At 44.1% G+C, this 20,167-nt stretch overlaps 2 protein-coding genes across 25 annotated transcripts in view; one reads left to right on the top strand and one right to left on the bottom strand.

Annotated features, from left to right (window-relative positions):
• The window catches only part of BBS12 (Bardet-Biedl syndrome 12), a 75,985-nt gene that overhangs the window by 3,637 nt on the left and 52,181 nt on the right, over positions 1–20,167 (bottom strand). For 20 of the 24 annotated variants that reach the window (XM_071555523.1, XM_071555526.1, XM_071555528.1 and 17 more), the window contains 3 exons: positions 7,675–7,897; positions 6,799–6,908; positions 2,491–2,618 (listed from right to left, as the gene is read on the bottom strand). In XM_071555523.1, the coding sequence (XP_071411624.1) occupies positions 2,491–2,519 (29 nt within the window). In that variant the 5' untranslated portion in view covers positions 2,520–2,618; positions 6,799–6,908; positions 7,675–7,897. Of the gene's footprint in view, positions 1–1,086; positions 1,380–2,490; positions 2,619–6,798; positions 6,909–7,674; positions 7,898–20,167 lie in introns of those variants that run through there. The other 4 variants (XM_071555537.1, XM_071555525.1, XM_071555544.1 and 1 more) reach the window with 3 other exon arrangements.
• LOC139672070 (uncharacterized) lies at positions 1,184–6,157 on the top strand. The gene is made up of 5 exons (XM_071555547.1): positions 1,184–1,340; positions 2,854–3,009; positions 4,237–4,365; positions 4,454–4,591; positions 4,828–6,157. Exons 1-5 carry the CDS (start codon positions 1,338–1,340, stop codon positions 4,915–4,917), a joined length of 516 nt encoding a protein of 171 aa, XP_071411648.1. The 5' UTR covers positions 1,184–1,337; the 3' UTR covers positions 4,918–6,157.

The following is a 20,167-nucleotide window of genomic DNA, read 5'->3' as shown; positions in this document are numbered from 1 at the left end:
GAGTAAAAACCTCTTAATTCCTATGGTTTCTTAAACTTGAGGCAGTGCAGACTGTATAAAGCTCCCATCTCCCTCCTGACCTGCTGTCTGTGATTTCAGTTATTTGCCTTACTTAGAGCAAAAGTTCATTACAGTACAATGGGCAAATTATGTGCCAGACACAAGTGATCTGTACAGATTCTTCTTGGTATCAACAGTTAAAGCTTTGGAAGGTTTAACCTTCAAAATCTGGAAAAGCAAACTTACTGGATTCCACACACATCAATTAAACGTGCATGAAAACCAATGCCACTTCTTCATACCTCACAAACTGCCAAGACTTTAAAATTTTAGATCTACCACTCATTTTAAACACACCAAAAATAAATCCTTCCTTCAAACTCTCTTCCACACCAGAGCACTGGATTAAACTAAAACTTCCTTTTTGAATGACAAAGTATACACATCAAGAATTGAGCCCCATACCTTTTATGCCCAGATTTGAATCATAGAATGGTTTGGGTTGGCAGGAGCTTGAAGATCACCCAGTTCCAAACCCCTGCCATGGACAGGGACACCTTCCACTAGAAGGAAGTTGCTCAGAGCCCCATCCAGCCTGGCCCTGAACATTTCCATGGATGGGGCATCCACAGCTTCTCTGGGCAACCTGTGCCACTGCCCTGCCACTCTCACAGGGAAGAATTTTCCCCTCCTATCTGATCTAAAGCTACTCTCTTTCGCTTTGAACCCATTCCCTCACCCTGTCACTACAAGCTCTTACAAACATCCTGCCCCATCTCTCCTGACAAGTTCCTTTCAAGTACAGCAATTTATTCATTATATCACTCAATCCATGTCCCTAAAGGTCCCTTTCCGCAGCTATCCCAAACCCCACACAGCTTGTTTCCCCATCCCACTCAGCGGAACTCCATTTGACTGTTATCTCCTTATCTCCATAGGGAGAAGAAGCGCTTCCCGGACACACGTAGGGGGAGCAGGCGGGCGCAGACCCGACGGGGGGCCCGGAACTGCGCTGCGGCGGCCTGGCCGCTTGCTGGCGGTGTGAGGGTGGCCGCGATGCCCGCCCGGCCGGTGCGGGTGTCTCACCGGCGCTTCCCTGGCTCCCGGCGCTTCCCGGCTCTTCCCGGCGCTTCCCTGGGCGCGGGTTGCCTGGACACGGCGGCCGCTCCTCCGCTCCCCCCAGCTGTCCATCACGGGCACGCCGCGCTGCCATTGGTCTGCTCTGGGGAGGGGGCGGGTCCCCCGCCCCGTCCGGCTCGCTCATTGGGCGCTCGGGCGGCGCGCGTCGGTTGCGTCGCGTCCCGTCCCGGCCGTCGCGGAGCGCCGTTCCTGGCGGGATGGTGAGCGCGTCCTTCCTTTCCCTTCCCTTCCTTTCCCTTTCCATCTTTTCCCTCGCCTTGCCCTCCCCACCGCCGCCTCCCCCGAGCCCCTGCCGCCAACAGCATGAGCCGTGCAAACCCCTCGCAGGCTCCTCTCCCGCCCAGGCCGTCGCTGCCGCCTCGCACAGCGCACCCTCCGCCCCCCAACTCTGTCACTGTGGAAAACAATCCCTTAAAAACAGCGGGATCCGCAAATTACGGACCCTGCGCTCAGCAAACCGCCTGGTTCGTCTGAGCTGCTCCGCTTCCTTCTGTAGCGGTTGGAATGGCGCTCTCCAGGCCGGGAGGTGGAACCTGGAAGGGATTTGCACAGCTCGGACTTGAAATAAAAAGAACAATAAGTCTTTACGGTGGGGAAAAACGTCTCTCGTGGGTTGTGCCCAGAGCGGGATATAAAAGAGTAAAAATCTGATGCCCGTGTTGGTGGCAGGGAAAAGCCAGACAAATTGCTTTGCAATCCAGTCAGGGAGGGACAAATGGAAAAAAAAGGTATTTCATGAATAACTGTAAGAAAATGGAACCTTCTGTGTTATACACGGGGTATAACATCCCAGCCCGGAAAATGGTGGCAGCTGAGATGAGATAAGAGAGTGGTTGCAGTAGCTGGAAAACAGATTCCTGTGCTTGGTGTTTGTTTTACTGACTTTTATGAAGCCCAACTGATTAAAGCTGAGGGTGGCAGGGACTGCCCTTCCTTCCATCTGTCTGAGCAGATTCAAGACTGAAGAACTAAAATTTGCCTGCTGGTGGTTTAAAAACGAAACTGGACTGGAGGAAAACGTCCTCCTAGCTCCATAGATAGGAGGGACCCGCAGGCTCTGTGCTGTGCAGCTGACACTGGAGGTAGGAAAGCTTGTCCTGGATAATGATGTACCGGCTCAGCACAAGCAGATTAGTGCTCCTTAAGGGGCAGATTTCGTGTTGATCTCCCTGCACGTTGTGGACAGGCAGCCTGGAGCTGCACAGCGCCCCTTATCCTTTGCTCCCACAGAGCAAGTGCTCTCGGACATCCCAGCTCAGTGCTGGCTTGGGGGAGTGGCTGAATCTCCCATTCCCAGTGGAGACCCCGTGCAGCAGCCACCCTTTCTGGCTGTGGGGGTGACGTACTCACATTCTCCAGGTGAAACCATCCTGACACATCCAGGGAGGTGCAGGGGGTCTTAGGTCACCTCAGTGGGGTGTTTGTTTTCAGTCTGCCTGCATGTTTTTCTGGCATTACTCCTTCAATCGATGATCTTCCTGTTTAAAACAGAAATCATGAAGCCCAAATGCACATTTCCCAGGAACAAAGTCTTTGCTTGTTTTCTTTCTAGAATAACCAAAGAAATGAGCATAGAGACCCAGAGTCTACCACATTTAGCAATGAATGTCTCTCACTTCTGCTACAGCTTTACTGTTACTTGTAATTTAGTGTATTTTGAACTCTCCCTGAAATGGGCTATTTCTTACCTGTTCTCTCCCCCACTTTCTGAAGGCATCCAACTATAGAAAACCTGGCTTAGCTACAGCCCAGCGGAAGAAAAGTGGCCTGAAACCTGAACTTACAGAGGAGCAAAAGCAGGAGATCAGAGAAGCCTTCGATTTGTTTGACACTGATGGATCTGGAAGCATCGACATAAAAGAACTGAAGGTTTCCAAACGTTTTTCTTTTTCCTTGGATGAAAGTATCTTTGGTCTCAAAACTGCAGCTGCTTTTTCTATTTGTCCAGCCCTACTTTAAATAGTTTTGGAGTATGAACAGGAGTAATGGCTTGCTGTCATGACTGAATTTGGGGTGTACTCTGCATGTAATGCTTCAGAGCAGACAAGCTTCTCTAATATGTGGATTTTTAGGTGTGATAACATGGAATAGCTGAGCATTAGAGCAACTAAACAGTTCCTCTGTTAAGGTACATGCATGAACATGTTTCAGTTTTCATGACTGATATGGTTATTTCTGGAAAGTGGACTTTTGTTGTTCTGGGATGTCAGAATATCAAATGTTTTCTTCATCTCAGAACTAAACACATTCAGGAAAGCTACAGCCATATTTGCTTTAACGTAGTCCAAAAATTACCTGGTTTTTAATCTGAAAAGGAACAAAACAGAGGTCTGAGTGCACTTCAATAACAATTCAGGCAGTGTGTGTGCACTTGCATACACACAGCAGTCCAAAGGGGGAGATTATTCTCAGTTCTCCCCCTATGTTTTTATGGGTCTTACCCTTTTCTAAGCATGAACTTTTAATTATCTCCTTGACCTTGATTTCTCACTTACACAGACTGCCTCAATTTCTGCATATGTGGCCTAGAAGGATGAGTTACCTAAGCCTGTGGCTGAGCTCAGGGTTTACATGGAAGGACTTTTGCTTGGTTAAGGAGAGAGTGTTCTTTAAATGCAGATGATACATGTTAAAATACAGATCTTAAAACAGACTGAATTGTTTAGCATCAACCATTTAAGGCTGTTTTCTTTTTCAAAATAAATCCACAATAATAGATATTTTACAATAGAAAGTGTGCCCTTTAAAATAAACAAAATGGAACATTTTTGAGTTGTCCCATTGCAAGAAAATGGTCAGAAAACACACATCTCTGACAGACTGACACTTTCCATTAGAAAAGTGTTCAGCAGGAAAATTTTTGCCTAATATTAACTATGGATTTCCACTAGACCATATAGGAAGAAGAACATCTTAAGAATATCAAACCTACTCTATTTGTGTTAGGAAAGGTGAAAGAAGCTGATAAGAGATACCAAGGTGTTTTCACTGCAGTGAATTCTTACTACATTTTTGGACAAGGAAATGAAACAAGCTTTAGCTCAGCTGCTTTCACCACAGTTTTGGTGGCCTCCTAACAATTGGTTTGTGGTGCAGGTTGCAATGAGGGCTTTGGGCTTTGAGCCGAAGAAGGAAGAGATTAAGAAAATGATAGCAGACATTGACAAGGAAGGAAGTGGCACCATCGACTTCGAAGACTTTTTGGCCATGATGACACAAAAAATGGTAGGAGTTCTTAGCAGAAATTCTTGTCACAGCATAAGCAACTGGAGTCAGGAGTTTTCTAATTTATTTATGTTTTGCTCTTGTTCAGAGTGAAAAGGATTCACAGGAAGAAATCTTGAAAGCTTTCAGATTATTTGATGATGATGGGACAGGAAAAATTTCATTCAAGAACTTGAAAAGAGTTGCCAAGGAGCTGGGAGAAAATCTAACAGATGAAGAACTTCAGGTAAATTCTGATTTTTCAGAGCTTTCCTAACAGGCACAAACCACTCCTGTAACTCCTTGGGACTGGGTGGAAATTTATGCCTATACAAAAGGGGCTGAGAGGTCAGAAATACAAAGAGCAGTCAATACAGAGTTATGTTTTCACAGGAAATGTTTCTGATTTATTGTTGTTTGAGTGAGTGGAATATCTTGTGTTTAGAGTGCAGTGCCTGATGAAATGTACAATGTGTTTTGTAGGAGATGATCGATGAGGCTGATCGAGATGGAGATGGAGAAGTAAGTGAGCAAGAATTCTTGAGAATCATGAAGAAAACTAGCTTATATTAATATTGTTGCCTTGCTATACAGCCACTCCAAAAGATAACCTGGAAAAGACTTAAAAACTGGGCTTGTGTCTCCCACATATTTTCTGCCAGTCTGAAAAGACAGATTTTTTTGGTTCATTCTTTAACGAAGTGAATTGGGGAAGAGTGGGCTGCAGTGCCCAGTACTATTTAAATGAGACACTGTGAAAAGGAAGGATGAAGTGACCCTGCCAGGCAGGGTCTCTTTCTGTCTCCTCGATTGCCATTTTGGATAAAACCTGCTGTGTTTTACTAAAAAACTTTTCACTTGAGATGCAAAGATCCCCACTGCTGCTGGGAAAGGCCACTTGGACTTCCCTAAGGCTACAGATTGAAGGAATAAGCACAGTATTTTTTTTATTCCTTTTAAGGTTTTTAGGTTATCTTTTGGTATTGGTCTCCTTTTGTTTATTTCCATGAAAGACACTAAAATGAGTTGCTTATGTGTCTGTATGAAACACTGTTTTCCTGTGGCAACTTGGTTTTGGTCTTAGTGGGAAGCACATGTAGCTAACCAGCCTTGGTTCTTCATTTGGAGCTGTGTGCCATCCGTGGATGTTCTTCTCTTTATCTCGTCACCTGAAACTTGAATGAAACTTGAATGTAACCTGCTTGGCTCACCAAAGTTTATTGTATAACCAGGCAACAGCTTGTGCCATTGTTCTTACTCCCCAGATGTTCCAAAGCTGCTGTTGCTCCAGAATTTTAGGTACCCAAAAAGTTTGGTTCTGTGATGCACTGGAGTAAATTTTGTCTTTGGCTGTTACCAGTTTAGCTGAAGGGAGGACTCGCTTCTGAAGTGAAAAAATAGCTCTCCATCCACATCTGTGGAACACTGAATATATTTAGGTCCATACAATCCAAATTCTTTTCACACATCACAGGTTTGAGTTTGGTTTCTTTTAGAAGCACTTTCCTTTTCTTGACTATTTCTTGCACATATTGTCTGTCTAGGACATACTGGAGAGCCACATTTCCTTCTGTATCACCGTGACAGGGGGGTGACACACAACCTGACATCCAATTACGTGGCTCTGCAGGAGGGTTTATCCTTGGGTCCTGATTAGACAATCAGTTTCAAAACTTTCCAAGCCTGTAAAATTCCAGAGACCTGAGAAGTTCCCAATTAACATAGTCAGTGGAAGTAGATGTAAGCTATAGTACTGTGTTTTAAAATGTCTTAACTTTGTATAAGTGTGAAATAAAACTGTTTTGCAAGTTAAGGCCTTTGTGTGCTTATTCTGAGTTTCTCAAAAATTATTTTAAATGTTTAAATGGTTCACCAAGTACATTTTTACTTTCATTTGTCTTTTCTTTCTGAGAGGAACTCTTAGCTCCAATAGTCTGTTACGTAATTCCTCTTCCACTCTGCTGATTAAAAGTTTCTAGTACTAACCACGTACATTCAGAAAGGGAAATTTGAAGTTCTGGTTGATTATGGGGAATCCCAGAGCCTGTTAGAGTGACTGCACTTTTTTCATGCTGCCACAGGAAGAGATTGATGACTGTGGTTTACCTATGATGCATGTCACTTCTCTCTTCCTGTTCTTATCCCATTACCTGCCCTCAGAAGGTAGGAAAAAGCCACACAATCATACCTACCATTTGTACTAAAATGGTGAAACCTTATTTCTGGTTTGTCCATTTGTCTCTTAAGTCTGGAATGTCAAGCAGTGGCTGAATTAGCACAAAGTTTGCAAGTGTTAACAAGTGTCTCATGGTGCTTTAGTTTGCATGATAGTGGGGGATATCTTGTCCCCTCCTCAGCCTGGGCACCTCTGAGGGCCAGGGAAGCAGATGGCTGTGAACCTCCTCCAGGGCATCCCTGTCTCCCTTCATGCTGACCTGGAGAGCGGGTTCTTACCTTTGCAAATGCCCCTCAGATGGCTGCAGTGTGTGCATCCAGCTGAGGTCTCTCCTCTGGGACAGCACTGATGTCTGGTTTTCACTCTGAGTGTTCATGCCAGTCAGATACTGTACAAAAAGGAAAGTGGAACTGCAGTTTGTATGTAAATATCAAAGCATTGCTAAAGGCAATGGCTGCCTGGGGGATAATGTTACATGTGACTTCAAATGAAAATGTACTAGGCTTTTAATAACATACAAAATAGTACAAGAAGGAAAAAACTGCATTCCAAAATATGCCAATTGCATGGCAATTTTATTTCCACCAAAAAACTTTTTAACTTGTCATCTCTCAGGCCCATAGTACAGTCCCACAGTTCTGCCAGTCACACACTAAGGCAAATCTTCAGTTGGCTTTAGGAAAAGAAGAGCCAAGGAACTGCCAAGGAGTGCAGTGCTCTCACTTCATTAGGAGTGAGTTTGTTTCCAGAGCAGTAAGCGGGATCACCTTCTAACATTGCAGAGAAATAATGGCGTCTTTTCACCTAATCTTGGCATTAAAAGATGTTTGGGGAAAGCAGTAGAACAAACATTTGTGTACTTTCACATGCCAAGAGTCTTACAGAGCCCAAATAGTTCCATAAACTGATGAGGTATTTAATATTAAAATATTTAAATTGGTCACTTACAGTTTAGAAGAATAACTCTCACATCCTGCAAACTGCCTGGTTAAGTCACACCACATATTTGAAATGTCAAGTATTCATTCCCTTGAAACTTCCTCACTGAGTTAAATAAGTATTGCCACACTACAACTGCTTTTAAACACCCCTGCATAGCATAAGTGGATTTTGAGAGACTTGGGCAGCAGAAAATGCTCTGGGGCAGAACTCACCACTGTCACACAGAAATGTCACATATCTCAATGAAGTAAGGGCCAATAGATCTGAGAGTGTGGCAGCCTCGCTAGAGGGCATCCAGTTACTAAAGTGTGAGCTGAGTTGATTATGAGGCTTTGATGCTGATTTCCCTCCTCTGTGGCTTTCAGTGACGATAGAAAGTACAAACACCATCCAGACAGGGCTTGAAATACGTGGTTGGATACAGAATTATTTTCTCTGAAAAAAAGAAAACAAGGCTTCTCACACAACCCATGTGCAAATGCTGTAATTATTAGTCAGTTGTTCAAAGCTAAACCCCCAAACCACACTTTCTGAAACTCCCACTCTGTATCAATAATTAGAGGCACACTCCCAGGAGAGCAGAGAACTCAGCTTGCCTTTCACACAGTCCCCCGAGTGCTCTGACCACCCTATAGAGTTATTTTCTCCCTTTGGGAATACTGCTATCAAATGGAACCACTTCCAGCAGAGAGACAGAGCCAGACTCCCTGCAGGATGCTTGTGGCTGCCCCTTGGGATGTGGGAAAGCTGGAATTGTGGCCTTGCTTCGAGTCAAGAGGAACAAGGAGAATTAGACCCTTGTCCCCAAGGTGAGTGTGTTGACCTTTAGGAGACTGCTCTGGGATGTGGCATAACAACACTGGCCTTGTGGGGACCTAAAACTACAGCTCTTGGCCTCTTTGGTGTCCTGACTGCCACTAATTACTAAACTTGAAATTGTTCAAGTCTTTTTTTTTCTTGTCTGAATTAGATTTCACACAGCAAATAAGAACAAAGCAAAGCTGTCAAACCTGAGCTGCAAAGGTGCAAGATTGTGGCTACAGCCTTAACTTTTTCACACACATTTGTTATTCCCCCCGTGCTGGTGCATGTGCACACACACACACACACACACACACTGTATATGCCTGTGCAGATCTTGCAGTCCTATATTAAGAGTTTCACATACTTCTGACATATAAAAAGTACCAATGTGACCTTGGAAGCATCACTTGGAAAGGAGGATTTGCTCTAACATTTAAGTCCCAAATGGGACAGGCTTTGTGTACTGTAGGGTAATCATGGAGCAGAAGTCTAGCCCTTATTTCCCTGGAGTGAAAATTCCACTGGGCCAGTAAGGGCTGTGGGAACTGGCATGGGAACTCTTTGTACCAGGTTCAGGGTTTGCAACAAACTGGTGCAGTCCCAGTGAGTTTGCCTTTGCTCTCAAGGCCAGTTTATGTCCTTTGAAAGCTTTTAACTGGTTCTATTAGTGAGACAAGTTTCACTATGAAAAAAATCCCCCCAATATTAAATAAAGCAATAAAAATAGGTTTCCATAGGAAGGAAATGCAACAGCTTAACCTAAACAATCTCCAACACTATTTTGAACCACTCTTTATCCAAAAATGTAGCTTAGTGCAAACAAACAAACTCACCTAATTTATTCATCCAAGCAATTGTCTGAAATTCCTTCCTAGTATGGTTCTTTCTCCACCTGCCTCTACTCAACACCCTCAATATGGAGAAAAAAGATACATGCTTTCCTGTAAATTTTTTCAGACCTCCAAAAGAGAAGTACCATGAAAGCTCCAAACATCAAGGAAAAATTGACTGTAAACATTGCAGATCTGATTTAGGAACACTAGGAGGTATTTCAGTTTTGAAAAAAAGCAACATTTTACCAACTTTTAAAAACATGATATCAGATCATCTCAGTGTTAAATCTGTGTTCCCCATGTTTCCTCTTAGAGAGCATATGACATAAGTGGCCAAAGGATTCCACAGAAACACGGTTTCCACACATCTTTTGAATGCTTTGTTTGTTTCGAATGCTTTAAATCAATCCATGCACTGTAGTCACCGTGAGGTTGGAGATGATTGCAACAGAATAGCTCCTTTTGGAAAGGACATAAATTTAACTAAGGTTTTGTAAGGTTTTTTTTCTATATGAAAAAATCCATGGCAGTGAAGGGACAGTCCATGCAGAGCAGACAACAGGCAAAACAGGTGCTAAAACTCCAATTACTTTCTCTAAGCAGAAAACTACTATAGCTGTGTTTAGTGTTTGGTAAACATCCCTTACATGGCTCTTTTTCAGCTTCCTCCTTAATATTAGGAACCAATAAAGTATTCAACAAAATGGCTGACAAGTTTAAATATTTTTTTCTGTTCCTGCTCCAGAATACATAAATATTTTTTGTCGAATCCTAATAAACTGGGCCACTATGTGGGTGAAGTAAATGCTTAGGATTCTTCCACAGAAAACAAATGTATTATTGCTTACAGTGTTAAAAATAGCCGTATTACAAATCCAAGAGAAAATATTACTGGAAAATGCTTATGTATCACAATCAAAGGAGCTTTACCCGGAAATGAAACTTCTTTTAGAAGGGGAGTGGGAAGAAACAAGTATTTTTATTCTTCCTCGTAGCAAAACAAGACACAACAGCTGTTTTAAACAGGATACTATTTATTATGTGGGGATTTTTGCACAAGGGTTGAGAATCCTCCTGCCTATCAAATGCCATGCAATGCTCTGACTCACTGAGTCCAGGTGGAGGATGGTGCCATCCTGACCACCCCTGCCAAGGGCTCAGCATCATCTATTCCCATTGCCCTCAGCAGGACTAAGTGGTGCCCAGCACTGCTGCAAAAACCAGGCCTTGGGCAATGAAGGCTTTAGGTCTGGGCTTCCTATTTCCTGCAGTGGATCTGTGTAGGTGGCCTTGTTACCAGAAATCCATACTCCTACACAGCAACTTCTGACTGTGCTTCTGCAGAAATGACTATGATGAAAGGAATGAAATATTTCTAAAATAAAAATCATGTGTTTGTTTCTCCAAACCAGTTGGGGTATCTCCTGCTGGCTGAATTAATTTCTTCACCTCCTGTGTGGCAAAATGAAGAGCAGGGTGGCAAACAAAAGGATTCAGGTGTTCCAGGGCACCGTGGCTGGGGCTGCGAGGCACAGAGAGAGGGGAGAGCCCATCTGTGCTGTCCCCTGCCCATCCCCAGCAGCTGAGTCACTGGCCCAGCCTGCACAGCTTCTTGCTGCTGCATTTCACAGCCATCCTGTGCCTCGCAGCCAGGAAAATCCCACATCCTCCCAGTGGGTGTAGGAAACGCAGCTACAGCCTCTGGATGCGTCGCCACCGAAAACAAAGGGGAGGTTGTGGCACGGGCGGTGTCTGTGGGCTCAGGACCGGTGTCCCAGCACCTTGTTGGCAGCTCCCAGAGGCAGGGAGCTGCAAGAAGAACCCATGGCCAGCACTGCCTGCCCACAGCCCCACTGGTTTGCCAGCCCCAATGCTCCAAGGTGCATGCCCAGTGCTGCCGCCCCACATGGGGATCTGCCAGAGCCACCAGGAACAGCCTCTCCCATCCCACCTCATTCTGTCTCTGCTCTTCGGGGATGTCACACCTCACCCTCACTGGCCTTCTCCAGCCCAGGATGTTTGTCTTCAAGCACAGGGCCTCACTCAAATCTCGATCCTTGCCCTGCCCTTGTGGCCAGCACAGCCCTGGTGGCTTCAGAGGTGCTGCTCTCACTTCCCACCCACCTGGGATCACTCCCAGCCATGCTCCATGATTGCAGAGCTGGGTGCAATCAGCCGAGGCAGCTTCAATCTGAATTTGCCAGTACCAGTTGAAAACTGCCAACACAGCTTCAGAGGATGGCAAAACCACATTGCCAGGAAAGCAACTGAAGTCTTTGCTCACTGGTCCATACTTTCCTTCCATGAGCTCCCTGTGGCACTTGCCAAGCTCATGCTGAGGGTGGTGTTATTCTGAGAAGACCACAAGCATCCTGGGTCAGGCAGCCAGTGCCTTGGCTCTCCAGTCCAAAGTGGAGTATTGCTCTTGGGAAAGGAAACACAGGGAGAGACTGGCATGGGTTTGCCTGGCTGTCTGGGCAATTGCTCCACACAAAAGCTCTTTTGAGAAGCTGCTCCTGTACAGCTGACAGGAAGAGACCTGACATCCCTAAATGTGCACTTACACACTGAGGTGTCACCAGGAGAGGTTGTCTTAGGAAAGCAATTAAACAGTCTCAGTCAGCCCTATGCAGGACAAGCCTTCCTATCCCAAGTCTCCAATGCCTTATAAGCAACTTGGATCAGAACTTGCCATAAGCATCCCGGCCAATCCCACAACCCTCACGCAACCCTTCTTTGCTAGTGCTGTGCTTCTTTGGAGGCTTCTCCTCCTCCTCGTGTCTCCTTAGCAAAGCTGCTGCCCCTGTGCCTCCAGCACTGTCATGCCATTCTGTTTAGCCACCTGAACTTCTTTCAGGAATGCTAAGAAGCAACACCATGCAGAAAATAAAGGAAAGGAAAATTCTCCTGACATCCATTCCCTATAACACTTGTTCCATGCTCATGTTGATCAAAACAGGAAAGCACAGACAGGAGAAAATAGCTACATGTCAAGGGAAAAACAAACCAGCCTTTCCTAACTCTGTCTTGGATTCATTCACTAGACCAAGTACTTTTGGCCCAGCTTGATGGGCAGATGAGAACCTGCCTTTGTAACCTCTGCCAAAGGGAGAAACAAGGCCCCATAAATATTTTACCATGACTGGATCACCATTTGGATGTTTCAACACTGGTGTTCAACACCAACATTGTCTTCCAAGGAGGTGCCAGAGGGGTTGGTTCCACCACCAGCCTGGCTCAGGGAAGAGGTTGTTACACCACAGTTCCCCCTTCACTGGGTCCAGCATGTCCCTTATCACATAAATTATTTCATAGTGTTAGTTTAGAGATACATCACAGCCATCTGGGGCATTTCTAAATATCTACAGCTGCATTCTTAGAGTGAATTTCCTGTTACATGATGGAGTTAAAATGAATTTATATCAATGTATGGCATGTGAGCTGCTGGCTTATTGTCCCAGAGTTCAAAAGTTTAGGGTGGTTTTTGAATACCACACCTGCAAATCTCAAGGTGGCAGATGACATACAAAATAATTTGGTTTTTAGGAGTGAAGCACTGATTCAAACTGAATCTAGGTATTGAATGGAAAATGGAACCTAGGACAGTACTTTTTTGTGGCATTGCTGCCATCCTGAAACTTTTGCAGTTCAAAAGGTGGCAAAAGTCTTTGACAAAAATGAAATGATTTCACACTTACTTCAGCAGTTTCCATTGAGAACTTGGCTTGTTCAAGGCACCATCTCTTTAAAAACACTACATCAGCTTCAGTAGATTTCACATGATAACATTCACTGAGTTCCTAGCAATTACCACTATTAATTATTTGCATACAAGTTGTTTTAGGGACTATCCAAGCAAAACAGTAACAGCCCCATGCCCTAAAAAGCTTTCAACCTCAGGAGAAGACAGATAATACAAAGGACAGCACTGACCCGAAATCCAAGGAATGTTAACATCCTTCTGATAGCCATTTCTTAGAAAAGCCATCTGAAGATGACTGAAATTGGGATGCTTTGGAAATACCGAAAAACATGCACTCAAATGTGTAAGAGGAGGGTGGCAGAGCCTTGGAGCTCAGGGCAGTGAAAGGTGGAAGGGAATGTACCAACAGCAAGTGGGAGATATGATGAGGCTGAGAATACATCACAGCTGGCCCTGGATGAACAGGCAGGTAATACAACAGAGATATCACAGAAATTGTTTAAGCAGAGGCAGGCTTGGAAAATTGACTTTGCAGTAGCAGGCAAGGACTGTGTGAAAGCCAAGAATCCTGCAATAGCAGAAACACAAGAAGAAAGTTTAAGGTTGTGAAAAAATCTTACGTTGCTGAACACACACATCCAGATTTAAGTATAATCCAGACACAGAACAGTCCTAGACAAAGATGATGGCCAAGCTGCAAGTCTGAGTGAGAAGCAAGATGCTGGGCTTTAATAAATACCAGCTTTGAGTTGTCTGTGGGTGCCTAATGCATGCTGGGTTTAGCAATGGGGAGCTGTAGGAACCATGGCACTGTGACTAACACAATGCACCACCCTCATGAGAACTGTACAGTCCCTTGTTAAGTCTCACACCAAGGGCATGAGTCTCCTTCTCTGCCTGGGGAGGTGCAGGGAGCCTCCAGCAGGGAGCTGGTGAGAAGTGTGGAGAGCAGGAACAGCAAGTTCTGCTTACCCTCAGCCTAAGAGTAAATATTATTCACATTTTCCCAGATTTCTTTTAAAGGTTAAAAACTGAAATCTGTCAGAGATTTGGATGAATTTCTACCTTTAGCTGAAGGATAACACAACAGAGGATCATTTCAAGTCACAAAAGATAGGCATGCACCAGAGAGCAACGGAGGAAGCTCCTCCAAGGCTTAGAGTGAAAAGTGCAAGTTCTGTATCCAAATCCCTTCCAAAAGGAAGCTTGGCACAAAGGTATAAACCATCTAATTTAAGTCAATCTCTTACAATAATGTTCAAAAGGCAGAAGCCCTTAATAATTTCATCTTCAGCAAAATTAGACAAGGTATGGTAATTAAAGAATCATCAATAGTTTGGGTTGCAAGGGACCTTACAGACCATTTAGTTCCAACCCCTCTGCCATGGGCAGGACATCCTCCACTAGCCCAGGTGGCTCAGAGCCCCATCCAGCCTGGCCTTGAACAATTCCAGGGATGGGGAGGCCTCACCTTCTCTGAGCAGCCCATTCCAGCACCTTCACCACCTTTACAGTGAAGGATTTCTTCCTAATTTCTAATCTAAACCGGTGCTCCTTCAGTTTAAGACTACTTCCCCTTGTCCTGTGAACTTCATGCCCTGGTGAAAAGTCCCTCTCCAGCTTCCTTGTAGCCGCCTTTAGGTAGTGGAATTTTCACTCTAATATGAAAATCATGGTGCTAAAACAACACATATCACACCAAAAGGACTGCTTGCCCTTCTAGTTTTTCAGGTTGTTCTGAATGCCTTTTTAATAAAAATTTGGTGATATTCAGTGGCTGATAAAACATTGGCTAGTAAATCTGTTTATGAATGGCCTGTTTATTTACATCACATCAAATGCAACTTCCATGGCATAACAGAGAATGCAACAGATGAGGAAAACCAGGATCCTGTTGGTGCTACACAACTTGCACAACTCAGTCACAGGTGGCGGCTTGTTTTATGTGGCTGTGGAAAGGCCTTTGAGGGCTTGTTTTTGGCAGATGCTGATCCACTCTAACCAAAGCATTTTAAGTGGTTCAGAGATGCTTTTGTGCATAGAAACCCTGTGAAACTGTTCCAAGCACCTCCTCTTTGTCGCTATCTCTGAATACCAAGATTTGCCCTGGTACAAAAGCATGGGAAGATGGAGGAAAATAGAGGGAAGTAGTGAGAGAGCGATGCAAAAATTTTTTAAGAGCTGTGCCTGTGGCTCTGCTGTGAATGAGGTTAGACAGCTTGGAGAGAAAATCCAGACACAGAGCAGGACAGCTTCAACATGAGCCAAACCTGTCTGGTTCATGGCAGAGGCATTTCTATAGCAATGCTGGGTGATGCATCTGGAGATTTGGTTTTGCGATGGATGAAAGTTGTGAACACACAATTTTTGTTTCTGCCTTCAAAGAGGACAACTCTGATTTCAGAGTTCACAGACCTAGGAAGACTCTGAGGTCAGAACAATGCCCCAAGTGTTATTTCAGCCAGTTCAAAGTACCCAAAACTGAAATCTGTAAGAGTCCAACAGGAACGGCAAAATGTGAACAATATAATGTAAAATTGGGGAGAGCTGGGAGTTCTTGAGAGTTTGGAAATGACCCTGGGAAGAGCAGAGGTGAAAAAATACAAGATTTCAATAATACACCCCCTACTTTAATTGATCTCATTATGCCATTATTTAATACCGTCAGGTTTATGTAAAAAAATACCATTTCATTTTTTGAATAAAACTGGAATCTCAAGCAAATCTCTCCCTGAATCCAGAAGAAGGCATAATTAATTAATATCCTGTCTTCAAACATAACTCTCTGGAGGCACATACAATTGTTAAGGAAGGGAAATACACTTGCAAAGTCCAATTTTCATAACTACAAGAGCAGCAGCTACATTCACTTGTTCAACCCTAATTCAGCCTGTTGCTGTTCCATTATCAGCCTTTAATTACATGACCTTGCAGACTTCCCCATAGGAGTCCTGCTATTGAGAGAAAAAGCACTCAATTTATTCCCCTTTCTCGCTGTTTCCATTATTTTGTACTACAGGTAAATCCAGTGTATCTGTTCTTGCAAGAAAATTCACACTCCTTTGTGTGGTGTGCTCATCCAAATCTCCTCATTCCTTACAAATATAAACACATTTACTTTCAGACACTGCACTGCTTCCCAATTTTACTCATAACAAGAAGTCCAGAGAGAAAGTGCAGGTAATACAATCAAGAAAACCAGCATTGCACACAGACTTCAGAGTCAGGAACCCCTGCAGGCAAAATAGCTTCTATAAATGCCTTGTTAGAGGAGATTGATGGAGTCTGATCACATCAGAGGCAGGATCAGCTTCTGGGATAATCAAGGGCAGGTGGAAAACACAGCTTATTTCAGCTTTGGTAATCTAGGAAGCAAACCATCTGAAAACCCACACCATCAAACCCACAGGTATCTCCTATCTCTGAGGCCAAAAAACTATCACTTGTCTTATGCTCACAGAGATAAAGATAAAAAATCCTCTTCCTCCCCACTCTTTTCAGGGAGCCTGACTCATGAATTTCAGACTTTTGAGGCCTCGCAAAGGCTTTTCTCACAGCCACAGCATCCTCAGGTGCTTTGAGCAATATCACTGTTAGCAGCAGTAGCAGCAAGATGCTCAGGGTTTGTTCCCTGCCTGCGTTTGAGGAAGGTGTTTTTGGGACACTGGTATAGGTGACACCTTCCCTCTTCCACAGAGAAACATGACAACCTCGTTCCAGAGGCTGGAACTATTCAGAGACTCTCAGTGAAAGTGCTTTAACTGAAATATATATTTTTTTCCTTATTCTTAGAAGTTGATCAATTACTGGAAGTGAAGGTTAATAACAGTGATAATCACTCTGCTGCCTGACACAAAAACTCACCAGTGTGAGCTGCAAACAGTGCCGGTTGCAATCCACGACCTGCGCAACACACCCAAAAAAACTCTTCTACCCCCACAAAAGCAAACCTCTTAATTTTTGTTTAGAATAACTCACTCCAAAGCAGGCATAAGGATTTTAGGAAAAATATTCTTTGGGGATGAGGTTTTCTCAGCAGGTTTTTGACTGCTACCTCATTCTCATTTGATATAAGTCCTCAGCTGCACATCCTCCATTTCATGCAAATTTTGGGCATTTTGAAGCTCAACATCACAAGCTTGAATCTAGAGAGATCAAGGATAGTCTAATTAAGCAGTAAAGTACCTGGCCTGTAGCTGGGGACTTCAGAGTTTTTATATATCTTGTTGTATTGATATTCTTCATTTTTGTAGCTATAACCTTTTCCAGTGTCATCACGCATTCCTTTTAGCAATCTCTGTCTTGAACAAGCAAGTGTCTTCTGGTTCCTGCAAAGCTTCATCCCAGTAGCATGTGCTTATGGCTTGTGTATGTTTTTCATCTTCCACAGACCTTAAAAATTACATTCCAATCCTAACTCATTGCTTTTTTTCTTTGTAATTTAGTTGCTTTGGCAAAGGCTGTACCTGGTTGGTCAGATATGTAGTAAACAAATGTTCCTGTGAGTCTCAGTTCAAGTCTGAGTAAGAGAAGCCCCCACATGCCAAAAGAGGCACTAATAACAGCAGAACCAGTGGTTAGGCTGAGCTTCTTTATTTTAAGAAGACTCTTTGCAGACCTGTTTGCTTCCCATACCAAAGAAATGCAGAACCACAGGTACAGCCTTTCCTCTTTCAGCCACTGACAGAGGCAAATCAGAGGTTTAATCATTAATTTTTAATCTTGCACAGCTGTCATTTCAATACTGGCATTTGCCATTTTATTTGTCATTTGGAGGGAGAATGCACACTAAAAAGGTAAGACTACAGAATAGTGTCTGTTTAGTTTTGGGAAGACTTTAGCTCTTGTTTAAGATGATGTTCCTGCCCTGCATGTGTAAGGGTACAGTCTGCTGGAGAGATCTTTCAGAGCAGCTCCATGTGCAGCCAGGTGTATTCTGGATTTAGACTAATGGATCACTGTATAGTTTTTCCATTTTTATTCTTTCTTGTGTAGGTTACTAAGAGCAAAAAAGAAGAGCTTGCACTCAGGATTACTGCTTCTAAATATTGAATTTTTAGGATTTATAGGCAGACTTTGCATAGCATGGCAATTCTTCTTGCTTATTTCTGATAAGCAAAATAGTTCATACTCTCCTCCAAGTTTTTGGGTTTTTTCCTATTATAAATTTATCTAGATTAAATATTAGACAGTGTTCAGCCTCTCATATGCCCTTTCAGCAAACCATTTTCCCCTTAATTATTCAGCCAGAAAAAGATGATGTTTGGGAAACTGCAAGGTTGTACCTAGAGATACAAACCCAAATTGAGGACCCTTTCCTCAAATGAGATCAACACTTCAACATATAGATTGAGTCCTATAATATGCCTCCAAACCCAGTAATTTCAAAGATACCTTCGAGTAAGAGCTCTTGGATTACTTCTGAAAAAATATATATCCCTAATAGGAGTGAAAAGTGAAGTCCTAATGGATATGAGGCAGGCTCTAGTTTTTCCTATAAGCCAGCATACAGAATTAGGGTCCTCGAGATGGTGGATTCCTAATAAAGATGATAAAATGAAATGTTGTATCATATTTTCATGTTTCCTGACTCCTGACTGATATAAATACACAGCCAGACTCTGTGCAACATGAAACAGTGGAAACACACAGCCAAACCCCATCTGATGCTCTTGGCTGCCCACACAAGTCCCCTGACTTTGCTGAGCACCTGGGATCTTTGTGCTGCTGCTCGACATTAGGAACAGACTCTGTCCCAAGCCTTTGCACCCTGCTGCAGCAGACAGGAGATCTGCTTTGGCTCTGCTGAAGCAAAGCTAAACCAAAGCCAGACAGATGAGTTTTTGGCTGCACATATCCTGAAAGCAAACGGTGAAAAATCCGAGGGCAACCTCAATCCACACTGTGGCTGTGGCCTGCAGCAGTCACTGCAAATGCTGTGGTGTGCCACAAATCCCCCCTGCTCTGCTGCCCTGGGCACGCTGGTAATGTGGTGGATTTATCTGCCCTTGGAAAGACACCCTGCCAACAAAACCATTCTGGATCCTCTCCAGCTGCTTTTGCTCGCTGATTGCCACGGGGCAATTCCGCTACGCTTAGAAAGAGCATCCTATGCAATGACAGTCACAGCAAAGGCCAAAAGCCACCCTGAATATTTCTGCGTCATGGAAGGGCAAATTTTTCCATTTCTAAAAACAAGAATTCTGCTCTGCTTATTCTAGGTCACTTGTGGAACCACACAGATAACGGATCTCAACAAAATGTCACTAATGATAAAGACTGGGGTTTTCAGAATGTGTTTCTGAAGGCAGGCACTTTATTTACGTGTCTAAATGCAGGTGGCAATTTTCACACACAATTTCCAAGGCTCACTTCTGAAAGCCCTGGCCCAGATATCACCCATATAGGTGGATATTGAAAAACTACACAGTCTGGTCTGGCTGTTGCACCAGAGCAAGGAAGAGTGTAGTGGTAGTTTCAAACCTTGATTTACTAAATAGGATGGGACCAACCCCACCACCCTGTGTGCCACAAACATTGCTATTTTCTGCCTCCCTGTGACCACACAGCTCTGACTCACCTAATTCATAGCTGCCAGTGCAATGCAGCCAGCTCGCAGGCTGGAAACATCAGCCTGGATTCCATCCCAAAGCACGCTCCTCTGCTCCCTGCTCCACTGGAATCGTTGTTGCAGCTTGCAAATAACAAAGTATAACCACGCACCACGTCCCACACACAAAGGAAGATCCTGCAAAATGTAGGGCTGCTCCTTGGCTGCAGCGTGGATTCTGGAGCCTGGCACCTGAGTGGTGATTCCCCACCATCTCCTCCGTGCTCCAACAGCCATGCCCAGGGGAAAATTCAACAAGTCACTATTTTCAGCAGCCAAGCAGTGAAATAATTACTTTTGGCTGACCAAATTAAATGTCACTGAGCCCTAATCAAGACATTGTTTTGTTTTCAGAGAACACTTCAGCTCGAAGGCCACTGAGCCTGTCCCTGACCGTGCTGAGGTGGTGGCCACACTGCGTCTCGACACACAGCAGGGGAAAAACATAGACTTGTTTCCACTTTTCTCTGTTCTCACCTGAATGACTGGATCAAGGTTAAACAACCGCAGACAGAAGGGAAAAGATCCCCGACCAGGGGTGGAAATGTGAAATGCGTCAAATGGGTTCGTTTGTTTTGTGCCGTCAGAAGGGCTCAGGGTTGTGGCCAAGCAGGCAAGAGCAGACAAGGCTGTCTGCAGGACGGGAGATTTCTGGTGGTGAAGTCCTGTTGGGGTTTTTTTGGGACAGTGACATATAAGACACAAAGGAATGGCTCAGAACTGCTATCCCCACCTACAGTGTTTCTTTTCCTTTA

The sequence above is a fragment of the Pithys albifrons genome, chromosome 5, assembly GCF_047495875.1.
Source record: "Pithys albifrons albifrons isolate INPA30051 chromosome 5, PitAlb_v1, whole genome shotgun sequence".
Classification (NCBI taxonomy): domain Eukaryota; kingdom Metazoa; phylum Chordata; class Aves; order Passeriformes; family Thamnophilidae; genus Pithys; species Pithys albifrons.
This window is presented reverse-complemented; position numbering and strand designations above follow the sequence as displayed.